General features: G+C 37.3%; 1 protein-coding gene across 8 annotated transcripts in view; it reads left to right on the top strand.

The window, feature by feature from the left end:
* Positions 1-20,217, top strand: part of ANKS1B (ankyrin repeat and sterile alpha motif domain containing 1B) — a 407,204-nt gene that overhangs the window by 130,467 nt on the left and 256,520 nt on the right. For all 8 annotated transcript variants that reach the window (XM_064419825.1, XM_064419814.1, XM_064419816.1 and 5 more), the window contains exon 11: positions 7,506-7,642. In XM_064419825.1, the coding sequence (XP_064275895.1) occupies positions 7,506-7,642 (137 nt within the window). The remainder of the gene's footprint in view (positions 1-7,505; positions 7,643-20,217) is intronic.

The following is a 20,217-nucleotide window of genomic DNA, read 5'->3' as shown; positions in this document are numbered from 1 at the left end:
TTAAAATCTATCTGCGTCTTTGGTTTTAAAATATTTTAGTTAGCACTTTTACTTCAGTGTTCCGATAAAGAGCTTTATTAATTAATTGATACTTAGAAGAACTGAAAATATAGTTTTTTTTTCCATTAATTGATTTTCACTGTAGCTGTAGATAGATATATATTGGGAGGTTTATCTTCAAGACTGCTTAAATTATTTATTAACTGAGCTTCATCCCTGGGATGTATGGCTATCATTGGCATTATTTAAACGATTTGAGAACACTTACTCTCACCACCTTTTGTGGTTTATTTTCTGAAATAATTTGATAATGTAGCCTAATTCAGTAATCATCTGTTGCCTTTGTAAGAGTAGAGTATTTTTTCTGCACATCACACTTTTGTTATTTTCTTTGGTTTATAGGAGAATCCTTATGAAATACTAAGGCACGCATATAATCACATTCAGTGACCTCTCCCTGATAAGTTAAATTTTAAAATAAGCCCAGAAATACTCAATATCTACCATTCTTTTTGGGGGTAATTTTTTTTTTACAATACTATTAGGCATCCCAGTTTTTAGTTAATGGCTAAGATAACCAAAAATATTTTGGCACCTGTAACTGTATCCTATGCTTTTCACTGAACTCCCAGAAATATGGTGCCTGTATGTTGAGACAGTGCTATTTGCACTATGAAATATCTGTTATAGACAAGTGCAATCATTTCCCTATAAACCTTTTAAATATGGAAAAGCCAACAAAAAAGCCATTACAAAAAAATAAAAAAGGTAGATGGCAACTGTGTAGTATTGTTTTTGAATGCTCAATTAGACATCAGCAGCTTGCAGAGGCAGTCTCAAAAGGTTACTCAGGAAATGGTGGAAATCACCCATCATCTCTCATTAGTACTTAATGAGAGATGTTTTTCCAGACAGTTGCCTGGTATTACAAGGGTTATGCAAGCTTGAAGCAGTTCCAAAGTCTGTTTGTGCAGGTGGGTGATTAGAGGAAATAAAAACTTGATAATAGTCATACCCAACTCTTGGATGATGCAGAAACAACTAAACAGACCCCCTGCTGCCACTGGAATGCACTTCACTGGTAATTAATTCCAAATACAATCCTGAAATTACTGCCACATTCAGGACTGGGCCAGTTATAGCTTCTAGTGCTTTCAACAAGACAGTTGCAGATATATGTTTACAATTCTACTAAGAACAACAGTTATTCAGGTTTGAGTGTGTGGGAACCAAGCAAATTCAAAAGAGCACATTCAAGCATTTGAGTCCAACCATTCTCCCTATGCATCCCATGTAGCTACCTACTGATTCTGTTATTCACTATTCCATCTGTTCTTTTGAAATGTCTCTGGTAATGTTTGTTCCTTGAAATCCTGGAATATATGATTGTCCTTATCTGTAGTTTGTAGATTTGTTTTATATTGAATAGTCATGTAGGAGAGAAGATTTGCAGTGGGGATTTAGTAAAATTAAGACTATTTTAAAGCTGAATCCTATGCTATGGGAAATTACTTAGTCCTGTTTGAGGCTACTCTGTAACATGAATGTTTTTGTTACCTCCCTAATCAAATAGGAGATTTTCTAATTATTTTTCTGGATTTCTGTATGAACTGCTTAATTTACTATATGCTATTGCTGCTAATCTTTGCAATGGGAACCCCACTTACAGGCGACAACATATTTTTATCACACATGCTGTCCAAGAAGTCTTACATATGGCATCTGTGAATAAAATCAGTGTGGTTTCTGCTATTTTGTGACCTGCTCTGCTCAGTTTTGGGTTACGTTAGTTCTTTCCTATTTGATGGCTTAAGCTCCTGCCTTGTAAATCTGCTCTTGCTGGAATTCAGTAGCCAAGAGTGATCCACAGAGAATGGACTGAGCCCAAGTGCTGTCCTCATACAAACACACATACTTTTACTGAAGTCTGTGGGTTTGCTTTAGAATTATGGGTTGATTCTCCTTGTTCTGCCTTAGAAAGGGTTGTTAATGAGCCCTCTACAAGGTTCTGAGCATCACTGGGCTGGAATTCTCTTCACCATGCAGAGTAAGGTTTAGATGACTTTTCATGTGGCCTGTCTCTCTCTCTTGCTTGGAGATCAAACTCAAAGATTCCCTGAAGCAGAATCAGGGAAGTTTCTTGGTCTCCTTGGCATGAAGGTATGAGCATATCCCTGATAAAGCATCCATATCTTTGATTATCACAGGAATCAGAAATTGCTGGTTTATCTATCTCTCCTGTGGAATTTTAAGTGGCAATTCTTTTTTCATTCCAGCTATGAAGATTTGAAATGGACTTGGTGACCATTCCCCCATTATCAAAGAGCATTAGAATCTGTTCCTAATGGTACCACACATGATGGGACCTACATTAATGTGTTTATTTCTTAATCAGTCAATTAAATTAGGCATTTTGGTGGCTCTGTTCTCTGCATGGTTAGTCACTGCAGACTGATCTTCCAGAAATAGTACTATTTCTATAACATCTTCTTTTTTACTCTTCCAAGATTTCTATTGTGGTTATGGCTGATTTCTGTCCAGGACTGATCATTATCATTGCCATGTTCTTTTTAGAGCTTTTAGTTTTTATGTAACATATTTGATATTAAGAGGACACGCAACATGTACAGACAAAGGCACTCCAGCTTTTTTTCTAAAGACAGATCCAAACCCATGGAAATTGCCAGACTACCTAAGAGTTTTATAATAGTCTAGCAAATTGAGTCTGCTATAATTGATCAAATTTAGGTCTGTCTTGTTACTACACTAAAAAGCATTTTGAAGCCCAGATGGCACTGAGCTATATGGACCTTTATGCACATTTTTGCATTATCCCTGATGATGTCCAAAACAGACACAGGATTTTCACCTACCTTCAAGTAGTTTGAAACATTGCATGAAATATTCCACACTGAGCAGAACTTGAGAAAGCTGTTATTAATAATAGGTGCCTTTGGATTTTTTGTCCATTTATGTGTGCAGGTGTATCTCTATATTTATGTGTATGTATGTTCATGCACATTCATTTTCCACCCTTGTCTTTTTTCTCTCCCAGTTTTGCAGTGAACAAACCTGTCCATGCCCTGCATTTGTAGTATAAATTTCTGCAAGGTCATAATATTAGGCTTTGTGCTTTAAGTATTTTGTTCATGCCTAGTATTTTCTTTTCAGATGTTTTAGAATTTAGTATATGTATTTAAAGACAGCATTAGGTGTGTAGTGTATAATCTAGTTCTAGGTTATTACTGGTCTATACCTCTAAAGTGAAATACACATTTCTTCCATTTTTATAGCAAAATGTAAATCTGAGAATATAGTATTTAAGTGACTCCACAAATAGTTGGAATATGGAAATAAAATAGGGGTGTATAAATTGCATTTTGTCTGGGAGCACTGGATGTGAATATGAACTAAATCATCATTTTCAGTTCCTATTCATTCACAGGCCATACTGTTCAGTCACAGGCTAGCTTTGGAGAACACAAACCAGATTTCTTCTGGATGTGAAGCTGTGCTTTAGGTGGACACCAAAACCACAAGCTCCTTCTGGAAGCTTTGATGATCATGTATGATGGGGGTGTTTGGTAGAATAAATAAGTTGATAAATAGTGCTAAAAGTTCAAACCCACATATATTCTAAATGGAGTGTCATGCAGATCAACTGCTTTTGATCTGCTGATCCATTGCCATTACACTAAGTTGTAGAAATAACTGATGTAATAGCTAATTCAGGCATAACTGTAAATTTTGATAAGGATGCTAGCATGTTTCTGCAATGAAAGTAGAAAACTAGATTAACTGTGTGTTCCATTTTAAAGATTTATTTCTGAGGTGAAATCTAATTATCACTGTATATCTGGAATATGGGCTGGGTCTGGTTTTTGATATTTTGGTTGCTGGGATGCAGTAAGTGTTCTGGTTGGTGTACTTAGTATTGCCTGATAGTTAATGTTGTGGCATTGTATGCATGTAGTGCTTTTTCTTTGAGTACATTATGGAAAAAAAAAATCTCTTAGAAAAGTTTCTGTGAGAGGTTTGTGATTTGTCCTCACAGCACATAGATAGCAGGATGAAAATGTCAACGAAGAACTCATTGAACTCAGGTGTTATGGTTTATTATTATTATCCATGAGGGCTTTTTTCTCTGTGCAGTGCTCCCTAGGAAAAAAGACATGTGGAACCAATGACTGATGTCACACAGCACAGGAAAGGGCAGAATTCCGTATGTTTGTTTTTTTTTTACCAGCTCAGTTAAGCAGTTGACATTTTTACGTTTTTATCTGACATCTTAGAAGACAGTCCTAGAATAACACCTTAGTTTGCTCTCATGATATACTAAAAGACCACATTAATGCATTTTCCTTGTTCTATTTTATTTCCTTTGCTCTGAAATAAAGAAAATGGAGAATATCAAGTCCTCAGTAAGCATTTTCAAAAACCAGAATAAGCTCAAATTACATAGACCTTGTGATGACTTCTCATGTGTGATGGAGGAAGGAAGGAGTATTGTTAGAGCATGCTGCAGTTCATTAGTTTTTAGCTGCTAGATGATCCCTGGAGCCTGATGTTATCTGACTTACACAGAAACATCTAGATTATTGCAACATGAGCCAGGCACTGGAAGAGAATGCCAGTTGTAAATATTTCCCTGTTGGCCCCATCTGTAGCACCTATCAGAAATTCGGCATGAGAGCTAATCTTTTCTAGGTAAGCTTGGTAGTTTCTTAAGTTTCCAAGTTCTATTTGCCATGAAATGTTTTTCTGAAACTTGCTGTGTTGCCATCATAGTTACCTGAAGAGTGAAAAAAATTGCCTTAGTTTTGTCACCAGGGAAAATTAAAAATTATTATTATATAATTTAATTCTAAAGCAAATAAATGCAAAGATACTCTTAATGAAACTATAAGTACTGTATACATAAACAGGTCCTACAAATTGGTTTCAGGAACTAATTTGATGGTGTTGTTCTCTCTCTGATGGAGCAGACCCAGGTAGTAAATCATTATTGGTTGCCTAATGGGAACATCCTACTGTGAAAATAAACAGCTGTCCACAATAAAGAAATTGTTTACAAGAAATCATTACATGTCAGATACTTAGCCCCTTGAGAAAGATGGAAAGGCGTGAAATACTGAACAGTTGGAATTTTTTTTCTGGGCTGTTTATTAAAAAAAAAAGAATGTATAGCTTCTTTTTGCAAAGTTTTGTTTTAGGCTCTGTAAACATAATCTTTTATTTTATATTGCTGCTTAATTTTGCTTGGAAAGAAAATCTTTAACTACTCTTTTCTGAGGTTGCTGCATATTGTGTATACTGCTGAATTGGTTATGGTTGTATTCACACATTGTAGCTGGAGAATTTTTTCTCAGCTCTCTCTTGTGGGGCATATAACAGCCCTGTTCCCCCTCCTGTATGCCTTACAGTAAATTTTCCTTCCAAGAATGTCACTCCCAGTCAGCTCAATGCCACTCATGTGGCATGTATGAAGGGGTAAAACCTGACCTTCAGTGAGCTACTACTGAACAGGGTCAAACAGAAGTCTTTCCTATGCAAAGACCAAAACCTTGCTCATGTAGCTTGACTCCCCTGTTACCCTCTTCTGTATATTTGAAGTGTGGTTAAACTGAGCTGAAGTGACTATCGACAAGGCTTTGAAATAGAATAAACTGGTGGGCAGACAACTGCATTTGTTACCACTGACACCAATAGGTGTTTCTGAGGATGTGTCCTTTGAGTGATCCATCATTGGGATACTTCTGCATCTGCAAGAGTGCCTGGTTTCACTTGCAAGGCTTTCATATGCTAAATAGCTCAAGGGCAGTTGTGTTAAGCACAGCCACACAGGCTCACAGAGAAATAGTGACAGAAAGGCAGGGACTGCTGGAGTATGGAGGAGTTTGTGCTCTTTACAGCTTTGTCAGAGATAGTAATTCTGTTTGTTTCTCGCACCAGTGAGTAAATAAATGCACTAAGTGCACTTAGCTGGATTCATGTGGAGTATTTCTCACTCTAGAATTCATTTCTTACCTTCCTATATATGGTGCCTGTGTTCCCACATTTCTTCACAGCGGTTTAGTCCCTTGTTTGGTGGCTCCCTAGCCAGAAGGCAGGGATCTCTTGGAGCAACTCTCTGATTCCTCAGTAAGGGACAGTCATTGATATTATTCTATCTGTCCATGGAGTGAAAGGAGATGCTGTTTCATAGTCTGGAGTAAAAGACACAAAGACTTTCAGCTCGCTTAAGGTGTTACTCATATATAGCCTTTGTCTCACTGTGAGATTTTCAGAGTATATCTAGCCTTTGTCCTCACTATGAGATTTTCAGAGTATGGCAAGGCTTTAGAGGTTTCTCTTCTTGCCAAATCTCTATCCCTCCTTTGATAAGCTGGGCTTTCATATCACAGAATACTCCTTTACATTGTACACGTGAACAACATTATAAATCTAGACACCAGGTCCGTCGGGAAAGAATATGAGAAACTTAAGGCTTTCTGAAATGCTTGCATATCAAAATTCTTGCATGTCAGTTATGTTATTGTGAGAATTCATTTTCAGTTATTTTCTAAGGCTGTGTTAAATTGTAATAACCACCATAACCATGCACAGGTAATGGCACCTTCCCCAGAATCTGAACTAAAGCATTTCTTTACTGATATAATTCTAGAGGCCTGAAGTAATGTGGAGTTTTTTGCCTTCAGCTAAGTCATTCCTCTCTACCCTCTGATTTGGTTTTCCCTAACTTTACGTTGATCAAATAGCATTAAGAACATTTAGAGAAGGTAAAAATGATATTTTAAGTCCTTTTAATGGTCCTTCCCAGTGCCATAAAATGGTAAGAGCAAAATGTGTCCAAAGAGCAGTTTCCATACACATGCAAGTGTGCAGGTGTTTTTAAGCCAGCTGTAGGTTATATAGCTGAGGTACTGCTGGAAAAGAACTACTGCAGTGCAGAACTCTATGGAGGATGCAAATTCTACCTGAGAAACTGAGCATATTTTCATGTAATTAGTCCTTGCTGGTCAGTTATGCTGATCACAATGTTAAGAGAAGTTATCAGTGATGGCTATTAGCATGTTCTGAGTTAATACGTATTTGTGTAACACAAAGATATATGTAGACCTTGGTCATATGTGTTAGGATTTTCCAGGATGAGCTAGAAGCTGCATTATAAATGTCCCTTTCAAGTCACCCCTGTAATAGCAATAATATTTGAATTCACTGTCAGTAATTCAAAGTAATGAAAGTAAAATATTCTTGCTTGGTTTCCACCTCATTTTGTTTAGGTACTTAGAGAATGCTGTATCTTGTCTTAACATAGAATGAATGTATGGGTTGAAAAAATAAGCGTAGATATGCAGTATATTCCTTGACAAATATATTTCAATTATATTATGTTTTATAAGTTTAAATAGTGTTCTGAGCAACCTTCTGTTTTCAAAGTTCTTTTTTACTTTAAAATATACAAAGTATTTGTAATTTCACATAGGTGTTATTTTTATTCACAGATAATGCACCTCAGGTAGCAATTACCGCACCAGGATCTGGTAACCATAGAAACAGCTCCACAGGCCCAACACCTGACTGCTCTCCTCCATCACCAGACACTGCACTTAAAAACATAGTGAAAGTCATACGTCCTCAGGTAGGTGCTCACCATAAGCATCCTCTTGTTTATTGTATTTCTCCTTTTAATAGCAGGCTGTGATGCACGTATTCTAAGAGGATGTTACGGCTTTATGCATTTGAGTAGGTCAAAGACATAAACAGGACACAAAATACTTTGTCTTCTTAACAATCAATCTTAGTAGCAGAGGAAGATTAAATATTTTATAAAATGAGCCCAAATGTACAGAGAGGTATCTGTACATATTTCTTATAGCACTAATAATGAATGAAGTCCTTATGCAGTATTTTGGTTTTTTGCATACTCTTACTTTTCTTTCAAGGCTATGTTTTGATTTTATCAGTATTATTTCCACATTACTTTTTCAGGTTTACTTTCTTCCCTTTTCATCTCCATTTGCATGAATTTATAATGTTTCATACCTTTTTTCTTTTACTTTCCCATGCAGTGTTGCTTATGAACTTCCTTATTTCTAATACTGGGAAACAAGATGCATAATGTGTGGGAAACTTGAGTGCTCCATATAATTCTTTAAGGAGTGCATCTCTTTAAAACCAAAACTTTAAAGTAAATACATGTTAGAACTTGAATCAGTAATGAAGAGTTAATCAGCATGGAGGAGTTCATTTAAAAATCGTGGGATCATGGGATGAGTCAGAAAAAACCTTGGTATTATCTATTTCCTTGTTTAAAAAGCCATGACATTAGGTGTTCCAAAGCTAGTCCAGACAACTACATGCTGAATTGACTGATTGTGAAACTTTTTTAATGTGAACCGAAAGAACTTCTTCTCCTACTAATTTTGGGTTCAAGTGCAGCCATCTGTTCTTTATTGCTAAGCTGGTCTCTGCAGCTGAGCCACTCTGATGCTATTGGATGCAGGCTTTGTACCATCAGTATGTCACTGGCACTTGTTTTACCTCAGGAGTAAACTGTGTTTTCCTAGGACTAGTATAGGCCAGGTCATTTTGGTACCACACAAATGACTGTGTCACAGTGTTTGAGGTGAATTTTCCTTCAGCTCTCATTGGAGTGCACAGTTGAGAAGGTCTTGCAGAATTAAGGGTAGTTATTGGGAGCACTTGCTATTTCTGTCTGGGAGCCACTGGCTTCCTGTGGCTGACACCGTCACTGTTCAATAATTCGACTGGCAGGCTGGTGCAGACCATCCCCTTCTGACACCACCACAGTTCAGGTTCCACATGCTGGTTTAAATCTAGATTGCAGAGAGCCTAAAATTACAGTTTCTTCTATTTTTTATTTTTATAGTTGTTTCTCATTTTGCTTGTTTCTGTAGTGTCTCTGTCCCTCCCACCCTACATCAGTCTATAGTACTGAAATGCCTCCTTCTCTCCAAGCTGTTTTTTATAGTAGGTGGCAAACAAACAGAAAGGTAATGAAATATTGTTGAAACAAGCTGTTGTGTGATAGCTTATTGAAAATAGCATTTAAAAAGCTGTTTCCATCATGATATTGCCAACAGATGGACCCAGAACACTTCATGGTGATGCTCTCCTGCTAGTTAACTCTGAATGGATTCAGCAGATTCTGGGGAGCTATTTTCAAATTTAAATTATTCCATTTACTGACTCACAGTGTTCTCATCGTTCTGCAGAACAAAAGCTAGCTCTGTGATATATATGGTCAGAACTTTACCACATTTCCTAAAATGTCTCTCACGTGGCCCTGCACGTGGCACGCTCCCTGTACAGAAAACAACAGCAGACAGGCATAATGTATGTTTTAAGTCTGTGTGCTAATACACGACAGGTTGGATATGCTGTAGCATTCAGATCCCATTATGCTTCTCCTTTTTTTCATGTGTTTTATACACCTCCCTCAGTATTCTTTATTCTTTGTTTTTGCTTTTTATCTAATCACCTTCCCCTAAGACCTCAACTGAAGAATTTAGACAAAGAAGCTGTAGATATTTGCAATGTGCTGTTTGCTAACCATTAGTGTTCATTCTGCCTGCATATTTAATTCCTTTCTTCCATTCAATTACATGGCAAGCTCTTTGAAGGGTAGCACAATGGGATTCTATTCCTGACTGACCTCTCACCATTCATGTAAAACTAATGAATACTGTTACACAATATATGCAAAATAATTAATTTTCTGTTGGCTGCCAGGGCCTCTTTGCATTTTTCTAGCAAAATAAATTGATTTCTGAGATATCTAAACCAAGGATCATATAGATTTCCAAAACAGCTGTCACTTCTTTCCCTTTTCCATGTCTTGTGCATCCAGCACAGGAAAGTGCCAGTAGAGGCAGAATGGGAAACACTTCAGCAGCCATCTTTGCATGAAGCAGGCTTTGGCAGCTTGGATGGAACTGACAGAAAAGTCTGGCCTTTCAACACATATAGTTATTTTTATTTGTAGCCTTACTCATCTTTCCTGTAGGGTTGTACATATACTGGTTTACCAGCAGTGAGGAGAAACACTGTGTTTCTATGCAACCAGGACAAGAGGACACAGTCTTAAAGCGCATCGAGGGAAGTTTAGGCTAGACATAAGGGAGAATTTCTTCACAAAAAGGGTGATTGCACATTGGAATGGATCACACCTGGTGGAATAATCATCCCTGGAGGTGTTTAGTGCCATGATGCCACCCACCTCTACTACCTACAGTCCTGAGGCTAGCATACTTAGCAGTATCTCAAGGATCTGTGTGCGCTTCTATTTGTGCACCTTAGCTATGGCTTGTACCTGTGCTCTAGTATTTTGCAAATAAATTTCTTCTTTTCAAATTTTCCAATGGTCAGTCTCTCAAAAAAAGGTTTTTTGAAAAGTTACATATATGCAGAAAAGAAGTAAACAGAATTTAGCTCAGGTCTGGACTTGCTTGATATTTTTGTTTTTTCAGATTGTCTGGATGAGATTTCCTAAGTTTTTAACTCTTGAATTGCTGGTTAATGGAGACTTTGAGAAAGTAATACACTTTCAAATTAAGGACGTATGCTGCTGTGTGTATTCACAGCACATGGGATCCAAAATAAGATGGGGTAGGAGAACAAGTAGATAAGTTTCCTTCAAGTTTTAACTTAGTTACATTAGTACATAGAGTAAAATATTACTTACCTTATCAGACTGCAATTTTAGAAAGTGACAGTAAAATGGAGCTTGTTCTATCACAGTTCCTGTAGCTCTCAGTCTGGATGAAGCCTGAACAAAACTAAAGTGCTTGTGATGCTTCATGTATTTTTTTGTATTAGATACTCAATTTAAAAAGCTTCTTATTTATTTGTTCAGCTCCATTTGAAAAAATAAACTATATCCTTAGAGGGAGAAAGAGCACCTTTTTCCATGTAAGAGTGGGGGGTTTTTGCCAGTGTTATTTACTTGTGGGTCTTGGGCCAATTCTCATAAAACTGAATTCCGACTTCTCACCTTTAAATTTAGTTATTAAATGTAGTCCAGCATTTGCATGTTATCTTCTTGTCTTTTTAAGATGTGTTTCAAATGGCTTACTGTAGGTACAGCTTTTGATGTCAAAATGTGGATTATTTAAAAGTTACTTTGATTTTATCTATTGTGAATTAATATTTTCCCTATTTTATTTGAATAACCCAATTTTGTAAAACTGTTGTTTCAATGCTATTAAGAGAGTTTCTGGTAGGAGGACAAAGGAACAAAGAATTTCAGTGTTTCTGACATGATGAAATTTCATCATCTTTTTCTTTCTTGTTTTATTGCTAAGATCTGCAATAATCTATTCATCATAATATCTTTTCTTTCCTTATCAATATAGATGTGCTTCCTTTACAGGAATCAAAATTATTTTTTCATTTATATTTTTTTAACCTCTGTAAACAAAGTTGCAATTCAGTCTATGGCTCCTCATTCATCTGGCTAAGACATGTATGAATATAATAACAGCTAATAGTTTAAACATTAGCAGGCAAAATAAATTGTCTTCTTTTCCTGCAAGTTCTAGCAGAATCCTGCAGGACATGTGTAGCCTCTGATAGACCTATCCCACGGGCTTGGGCTACCAGGTGTATGGCAGTTTTTGCACGCACAATGTGCCCCTCAAACCTGTGTGTATGTGCTTCATCGAGGCATAGGGAAAGACAGGGGCCAGGACATTCCACTCCCTGTGTCAGCCTGGACATGAATGGACAGACCATCTGTAGAAGATGTGTGCTCTAGAGCCTCCCTAGCTGACTTAAAAAGTGATAAAAATCTACATTCAATGAAATTATTTATCATTCTTTTTGCTGGTAGGTGCAGGAATTACTTTGAACACAAACAAACAATCAAACAAAAATCGCCTTAGTGGAAACTCTGGAAAATCACAGTTCTAGAAAATAAATTTTTCAGAATTAATAGCTCCATAAACAGAATTTCCAAGGGGATTAGTGTCACTGTTTCCCCTTGTTGAAACAATGAAACTATTTCTGCTGGTTCCTCCCCTATACTTGCACGGTGCTGCGGGTTCCTCAGTTGTTCGCAAATGAAATGCACGCCTTGTCACAGTTGGCTTGAGTTAGCACGTCCCTGTCTCTGCCAGCTTAGTGAAATCCCTGCTGGAGGTTGTTGCACCAGTGCACAGCACCATGAGAACTCTGTGTTGCATCTACTGAAATTGTTTTGCAACACACACACAGAGAAAATCTGTTTTGTTCCATTTTAGCACAAAAAGGAGGGATGGAGAACACTGTTATGCAATAAATTCTCTCCACTCTCTGAATGAGATCACAGGACAGCAGGGGTGCAAGGACCTTCTTTCTCCTAGGAGCTGCTTTCTGTGCTTAGCTCCACTTACAACATGCTCAGCCAGGCAGGGCATGACCAGGAAAATCACTGTGAAGAAAGACTGTGCAGGCACAAGGTGCTTCCTGTTCAGGTGCACACTTCTGCTGCTGCTGTGTTTTGGTGCTGGACTTTGTGCTGTGTCCATGCTTAGCACAAGATGCAGATAAGATTTTAAAAAACACAAACTTTACAGAGAGTTATGATTTTGTGGGGGGTCATATCCATGGTAAAAGCCACTCCTGTATATGAGCTTTTATGAACTTCTGGGAGGTGCTGAGCATTCTCCAAACCCTCTAAAATAAAAATGTATTCTACAGTCCACACATGGGTAGATTTAGTGCTCATCCTTTGCGTGCCCGGTCTGGAGATTTTCCATGGATGTCATAGTGTTTCCAATGTTGTGTGTATCTCTTAGGGCTGCAAGCACATTAAGGTGGTTGTCAGCAGTCAGTGACCTTGATTCTATGTAAATATATTTCAGATTATTCTCTTTGTGACAGGGAATGTCTATACAAATCTGCTGCACACAGTTTGATGCCTTCTCGTTCTAATGATGTTGAATAAAAAATAAAGCTCCTAAATAGCCCTTGAAAAAAAGGGAGCAAAGCAGAGTTAGAGGTATACTGTCAATGCCATTAAGATGTGGTTAGCAATTAATCTATGCATGACTGAAAATAGGGCAGACATTATGAAGTGATTTCATTCTGGAATATTGAGTACCAAACACAAAAAAAGGTTCTGGTTGGAATTGTCTCAGAGGACTGATTCCTACACACCCCTCTCCCCCAGCCCACACCCCACCACCCTCACCTGTTTTATCACAGCATTCATGGGCAGAAGATGTGTAACATGGGCAGAAGATGTGTAACAGCTCTAAAGGAGAATATTTGGAAAAAAAAATTCCTTGGAGCATAATGGACACTCTGTAACTACTTAATAATAACATTAAGAAAAATATTATTAAAGAGATGCACTGCCAGAGATCTCCTTTGACAAGTAACTATAAAACATAATTCTATTTATATATTTTAATTAGGTCTAATAAGAAAACATAAACACATTTACCCAGTACATGGTACTAATGAAAACAGCAGTGTGTGTTAGTGCATTTAATTACAGTTCAACAGGATACTAAAACACAAGTATAAATTAAAGCAGAATAACACTCTATTGTGAGGAGTGTTAAGTTTTAGAATGTCACTTGTACGTGCATATGTCTTTCTTGGTTGAAACTGGTTTCTTAAATGGAGAGATTTTCTAAGTTGTGATTCCTGATTCAATATAAACACAAATCATGCAGAAATATAGAACATTTTTCCTACATGAACTTGTAACAGATAGGTGAAATAGTGTTTTAAAGGTAGTTTGGTACTGAAAGGAACATCTATGCTAGTAAAATGGGCTTTAGCTCTGCAGAGTTGTCACCTACACTGTTGAATTATGAACACAGTCCTGGATATAATTTTGGTAGTGTACATTTTTCTTTCTCCAAACACATCCACTGTCAGGCCTGATTTGTGATTTGAATAGAGCAAACACCATTCCTGGTAGATAATTCTGCCTTGAACACCCCTCTCTGACACCTACTGAAGTTTAATTGTAGGGGTGTGAACCAATCCATGCCAGTTGCCCTGCCCTAGTGATACTTGGAAACAGTAACACGCTCAGAATTTGGAAGATTAAAGCCTTACCTATTATGCCTTGATGGGTTTCTTGCATTATATTCTTAGCATTTTCATTTGTTTTTGTAGTATGGAGGGGTTTTGAGCACCTTAGTTATGTAGTAACCCTTTATCATCATCTGATAATGCGCATTTTCACACGTGTATGTTGTCTGTAGCATGCAGCTTAGAACAAAGAGACATCACTTCAGCCCTTCAAAATTTATGATATAAAAATATCATGATACAAGCAATTTTCATAGTCTGCAGGTGAAAAGGGGGGTGTTACTAGCAGCTGGAAGCTGAGATTTTTGAAGAAAATAGTCTTGCATCCATTTTCCAACTGTTTCAGTGAAAATAACACTATATTAATTTTTGAAATATAGAAAATTTTTATATCTGAGGAATGAGACATTCTTCTTATCAAATTTATCTCTTGCTATTTGGGTCTCGTTTCAAGCAATGTTTTCCCAAGATAGGTATAATTGTGTATCTTCAAAATCTGGTCACATCTGTCAAGGAGGGAAACTGCTCCAAAGGTGTTGCAGTTTTTGGCATTCAGGATTGCTGCTCCTCAGAACCCACAACTGCAATATGGTTGTAACTAAAATAAAAGTAGAAGGCAAGGAAAATAGAAACTGAGGGAGATCAACTTTTTTTTCTTATTTATTTCCTGTGTGGTTTGTCATCTGAGATAAGACCACAGGTAGAAGGGGCAGCAACCCTCTGACCTTTAATTACTTACTCCATTGAGGGGCTGTTGAGGCAGAGGTAGGACAACATGCAGAAGAGAGCAGAAAGCACAGTGTCTGTAGGGCCCCCAGAGTCACACAGCACAGCTTCCTGACCACAGGCTACACAAAACAGCTGAGTCTGTGTCATTCCTGAGCATGGCACAGGCAGGGAAGTGATCCAAGTATTCTGAGGGACCTTGAGATTACTCTAAAGTAATATGCACTTCCTGGTCATGAAGGATGCAAGCAGTGTCTTTCTCTAAATTAATAATCAATCAAACAGAAATTTCTAGGACGTTGACACTGTGATGTCATTAAAATGAATTTACTTTCAGAATGCATTATGCTTTTAGCATCATAAAGGATCTACAGCAAAAAAACAGTGGAAACCTTTATTTTATTTTTTTTTTAATTCTCATGGTCCTACAAGCTTCCCATTTTGGCTGCTTGGGATATATTAGGTGCCAGCCTCTGTGTATTTTCTGCTTTCTGCTCTTAAACTTAATTAAAATATTGACAAGTAAAACCAAGAATGTCAAGATGGGTGGTGAAACTGCCTATATTTTATTTTTAATAAAATTTGTATTACAGTCGCAACATAAGATAAAGTTTTGTGAAATGAAAAAAGAGAAAATTATATTACTGTGTTAAAAAGAAAATGTGTCTTCAGCTTGTTCAACATGGTATTTTGAAGCTTGACAGAATAATTGATTCAGTAGTCTAGTAATAATTCAGTGTAGTCTTGCACTTCTAGGTGACATAGATAAATCAGACACAGATGCATTGTAATCTCCAGTTTTTGCAATTTCAAGGCTACTTGATCACCTTAGCTCAGATCCTATAAATCAAATAATTGTTGACAGCAGCATTGACAGATGAGAATGTATCAGAACTGGTGATTTCTGCAAATCAAACTGGAGAAAACAAAGAAGCCTGTCCTGTCATAGGCTGTATTTTACTGAGAAAATTTGGATGTTTTGGGCTTCTGTGTAAGTGTACATGAGCAAAAGGGACAAAGACAGAAACAGAGATGGTATGTTAGAATGTCGAGGCAAAAGGCAGAAACCATAAAAGTCATGTGAAAGTTGTCTTTGAAAGGCAGGACAGAGGTTAAAATTGAATGCATTCAAGAACAATGAGAGGGATGTAGGGACTGTAAAGTCAGTGTGAGATGGGACCATGAGGGAGTTTGTTTGGGAGACCTTGATGACAACAACCACAGAGAAAACAGAAAAGCAAATTTTGGAACACCAAATAGAACTGGAACAACTGGATACTGTGCAGGTCTTTTTAGAGTAATATAAGTAGATTTGGAAGGAATGTAAGAATAAATAGGAGAAAAAAAAAGGTGCCCAGAGAAGTTGTAGATGCCCAGTCCCTGGAAGTGTTCAAGGTCGGATTGGATGGGGCTCTGAGCAACCTTGTCTACTTGAAGATGTCCCAGCTTATTGCAGAGGGTTTGGATCTAATGACCTTTAAAGATTCCTTTCAACTCAAACCATTCTATGATTCTATGAAAGGGAAAATTAGTGTGTAGAATGAGATTTCAGAAACAAGCTGAAGAAGGGAAAATTTCTGAAGAAGGAGTGAGTTGATCAGAGAATTGAAAGAATTTAATCATCTGAGCAGATGTCAAAATGAGGGATTTAAGTGGCCACACAAGTACACTCACACAGTGTTAAACATGTGATATGAGCCTGGGGGAACGGGCTTCAGCCTCTTGCTTTCTTTGGTAAGTCTGTATTTTATGTGCTAACTAGAATTTAAGAGTGTAGGTGCAGTTCTGTCTTCTGTCATACATTTTCTGCATGATATATTGCAACTGAAATCAGTTTCTACATTATATAGGGTGTCTGGAATTTGTCAGGTTTTGCCAAATGCAGAATTTCCTTAGGCTCATTGGTTCTCAGTATTTTAAAAAACCACACATCTGTCCCTTGGGAAAGATCTATACCCTTGCTCAGCATCTGTAAAATGGGGCAACTAGCTCTGCCATAGTACTGAGTGTTGTGAGAATTAATTTTTTTAAGACTATGATAGTGCTATGTACACAGATCCCAAGGGTAAAAGAAGATGAAGTCAGAAGCTTGTATTGCAGAGTATACTTCAAAGTTGAAGAAATATTTTGGTGTTGAAATGAGAAAGGAGTTTTGCCCTACTGCCTCTGCTAAATGTTGTAAGAAATATTTGAATGATCCCTTGCCTGCTCATGTTACATGCCAGTCATGGCAGCATTACAGAACTTGCATGCAAATTCCATTAATGGAGGGATTAAATTCTTACTTGTCTTTTGAATAAAAAAACATTTCAATATGTGTATTTTGATGCTTTTCCTGTTTTTGCAGTTTCAAAGGGGTATCTTTCATTGATATGTGTTCACTACAGACTGAACATGAAAATATTTTTATTATACCTGATTTAACAGTTATTTAAATCATATTATTGCAATATCTTTAAAGATTTGTACTGACATTTTTTCTTATGCATTGAAAAGATTTATTCATTAGCCTGATTTGATATGCTATTTTAGGATGGTGTGGGGTTTTCTAAGTTGGTATTATGACAATTGAAATAATATTTGTGAAGAAATACCTAAAAAAGTAAATATCGGTCATTAAATAGATTTACACATAACAAGCGGATTAAACACGAGTGTAATGAATAAAAATCTACTTAAGGACAAATCTGCATGCTATGTAGCATGCTTATTGGGGTGAAGTGAAGCCATAAGTATGCCAGAATGTCACAAGGGTTATCTAAGCATGTCCAGACCTTTGGAGTAGTACAAGGAAGGCATGTAATGATAAAGCTGGCCTTGAAGAATGAAGGAATCTCTTTGGGACAGAGTTTTAGTTTGTGTTTCACAGTTAGGAAATCTTGACCCTTGACTGAGTTATGGTGTTCAATACAGTAAATAATCTTAGACTTTTTCAGAAACAGTCTCAAGAGTTCTTGGCAAATGTAGTTAAACAATGGCTTTGGCAGGGGCAATCAGCAAACCAAATCAGGAATTACTGCCAGTAAGACTGGAATTTGACATCAGATTCTAAGAAAAGATTTCTAGAGTGTTTCTAGGTGTGAGCTGGATGTGAGATTAAATCTGGGACTGAAACACCTCTGCTTTCATTTCTGTGTATAAGAATCTCTGTGTGATTTAGAGTCCTAATCTCCCATCAGGCTTAGGGCAGTTGCAGGATTCAATTCAGTTACTTAAAAGTAGGAATGTAATGTCATTGAAGGTGCTATAGAGATGTCTTTGAAATGCACATGTACAGGTATTTGTACAGGGTGTATATAGGGGAGACCCGCACTCTTCTGAATGGCAGCTGGAGGCCAGGTGGGATGCCCTAAGGAGTCTGCAGTGATGGTAGATACCTGCATTAAGGCAAGGGAATCAATACCAAGTGGACTGGGGTGAGGTGAATTGTTCTCTGAACTCTTCATGGTACACACACTAGATCATGATTTTATTGGCTCAATCTCAACTGACTGCTCAGGGAGCTTAAATACCTAAGGTACATGTAAAAAGCTGAGCTGGAAATTTGATTGATGAAATCAGAAATGGAATTTCATCCTAACTGTAGAAAAAAAATGATTAATTTCTACTGGGTTTTTTTTGTTAGTTTGTTTTTTGTGCAAATAGTGCTTTAGAGAGATAAAGGCAGAGAGATACACTTAGCACAAACAGGTTTACTGAGTCTCTCAGAGCATATATTAATGAACAACTAGCATACTTTAACAGCATAATATTTTACAGGACACAGCAAAAGTGCTCTAGTTCCTCTAGTTTCTAGCTAACAGTTAGTTAGCTGCAAAGGCTTAGATGCTGGATTCCTGACTAATTATGTAGAAAAATTGGCACATGTTGATGGATGGACCTTGTTAACTCCAAATATATTGCAGCAGTGTAATGCTGTGCAGTACTAGAGGCCAAGAGAGGTTCTCCGCAGAAGCCTTAGACTGGAAAGACATTAAACTGAGATATGTTTCTCTGAATCAGTAATAATAATGCCCAAGTCCAAAATAAGGTAGTGAAAGGCCAAATGGTGTATCAGATGCTGCTATTCTGCCTCTAAGAAAGGGGCACACAGACAAACCAGTGGCTGGAGTGCTGACTAGACAAACGCCAGGGCAGTTGCCTTTGGAGCGGCTTTGGGAGACAAAATGGACCATTCCAGCTTCCTATTTAGACAGAAACTGTCTAGGCTTAAAAATAACCAGAGATGCCAGACCTCATGTTAAGAGAAGTGTCCCCTTTTCAACACAGGAGTTTAAGTCCTGCAAATGTGCAAAGCCACCATTGCTTGGGAAAGGGCCAGAAACGTACTTCTAAATGGCCAGAGATCGTTTTCATTTTTAGAAATAATTAGGTCATTCATGAATCTGTTGTCTAGCAAAAGTGTGCCATTTAGATTTAATTAATACACATGAGTGTTTTTGGTCTGATCTGAGAGTTATTTTGGCTTAGATCCCAAACAATGACTTCCAACCCCACTGTTTGATGTTGGAGTCTGTCCCTGTTCATTTAACTCTCCCATGAAATTACTAGACCTAGGAGTCAGGCTTTCAAAGCAGAAACTGGTTTTAATTATTAATGAAAGTAAATCTGCTCAATAGACCAGATATGAGTTCCAAATGATTACCAAAATTTCTCTTTTTTCTCAGTTTTAACATGACACAGTTAATGCACATGATGCCTAACACAACTTGAAGAAATAATCAACATTATACAGACCGAATTCTATTGAATTTTTCTGTCTGACATTCCAATATGAAGGGTGAATTTTTAGTGAAAACCGCCTGGTTCAGTATTTATAACACAAGCTTTACAGGATTTGTAATCTAAAAATTAAATGGACCAAAACCAAATTTGAAAATCACTCTACTGGAATAGAGTGATAGATTTAACAGGTAAGGGATGGTGAATACCTTTGTGGTGCAAGGAGGATCTTATGCTCCCAAAGGTAATAATTAGGTCTTGACACTAATAAGGAACACATTTTTTACCCTTACAAATACTCTGACATGTTAAGCCTGACATGCTAGAACAAGAAGAGATGAAGCATCTTTTACTCTCTTTTTCTTATTTTTGTCCAGGTTTGGTTATCCAAGGCAGAATTTCCTGAGATGTTTTTCTCTATTGTGAAATAATATACAGACAGCCTCTGTTTTGGAGACACTTAATGTTTCAGTCTTCACTTTAATGTGAAGCAGCAAGGAGCATTGTTAGATTAGGGTATTGTGGGTATGGAACCAAATGAGTGCTGCAACAGATGATTTAGCATGGAATTGCAAACCAGCACTGGTCTGTGGCTTAAAAACTGTGATATTGACCACTAAGGTTATGCCTGTACTAGTAAATATTGCACTGCAGTGGGAACAAGTCCATGTAGTGAAAAAGTTGTTGCTGACCTGATGAACACATTATATAGATTTA

The sequence above is a fragment of the Passer domesticus genome, chromosome 5, assembly GCF_036417665.1.
Source record: "Passer domesticus isolate bPasDom1 chromosome 5, bPasDom1.hap1, whole genome shotgun sequence".
Taxonomy (NCBI): domain Eukaryota; kingdom Metazoa; phylum Chordata; class Aves; order Passeriformes; family Passeridae; genus Passer; species Passer domesticus.
This window is presented reverse-complemented; position numbering and strand designations above follow the sequence as displayed.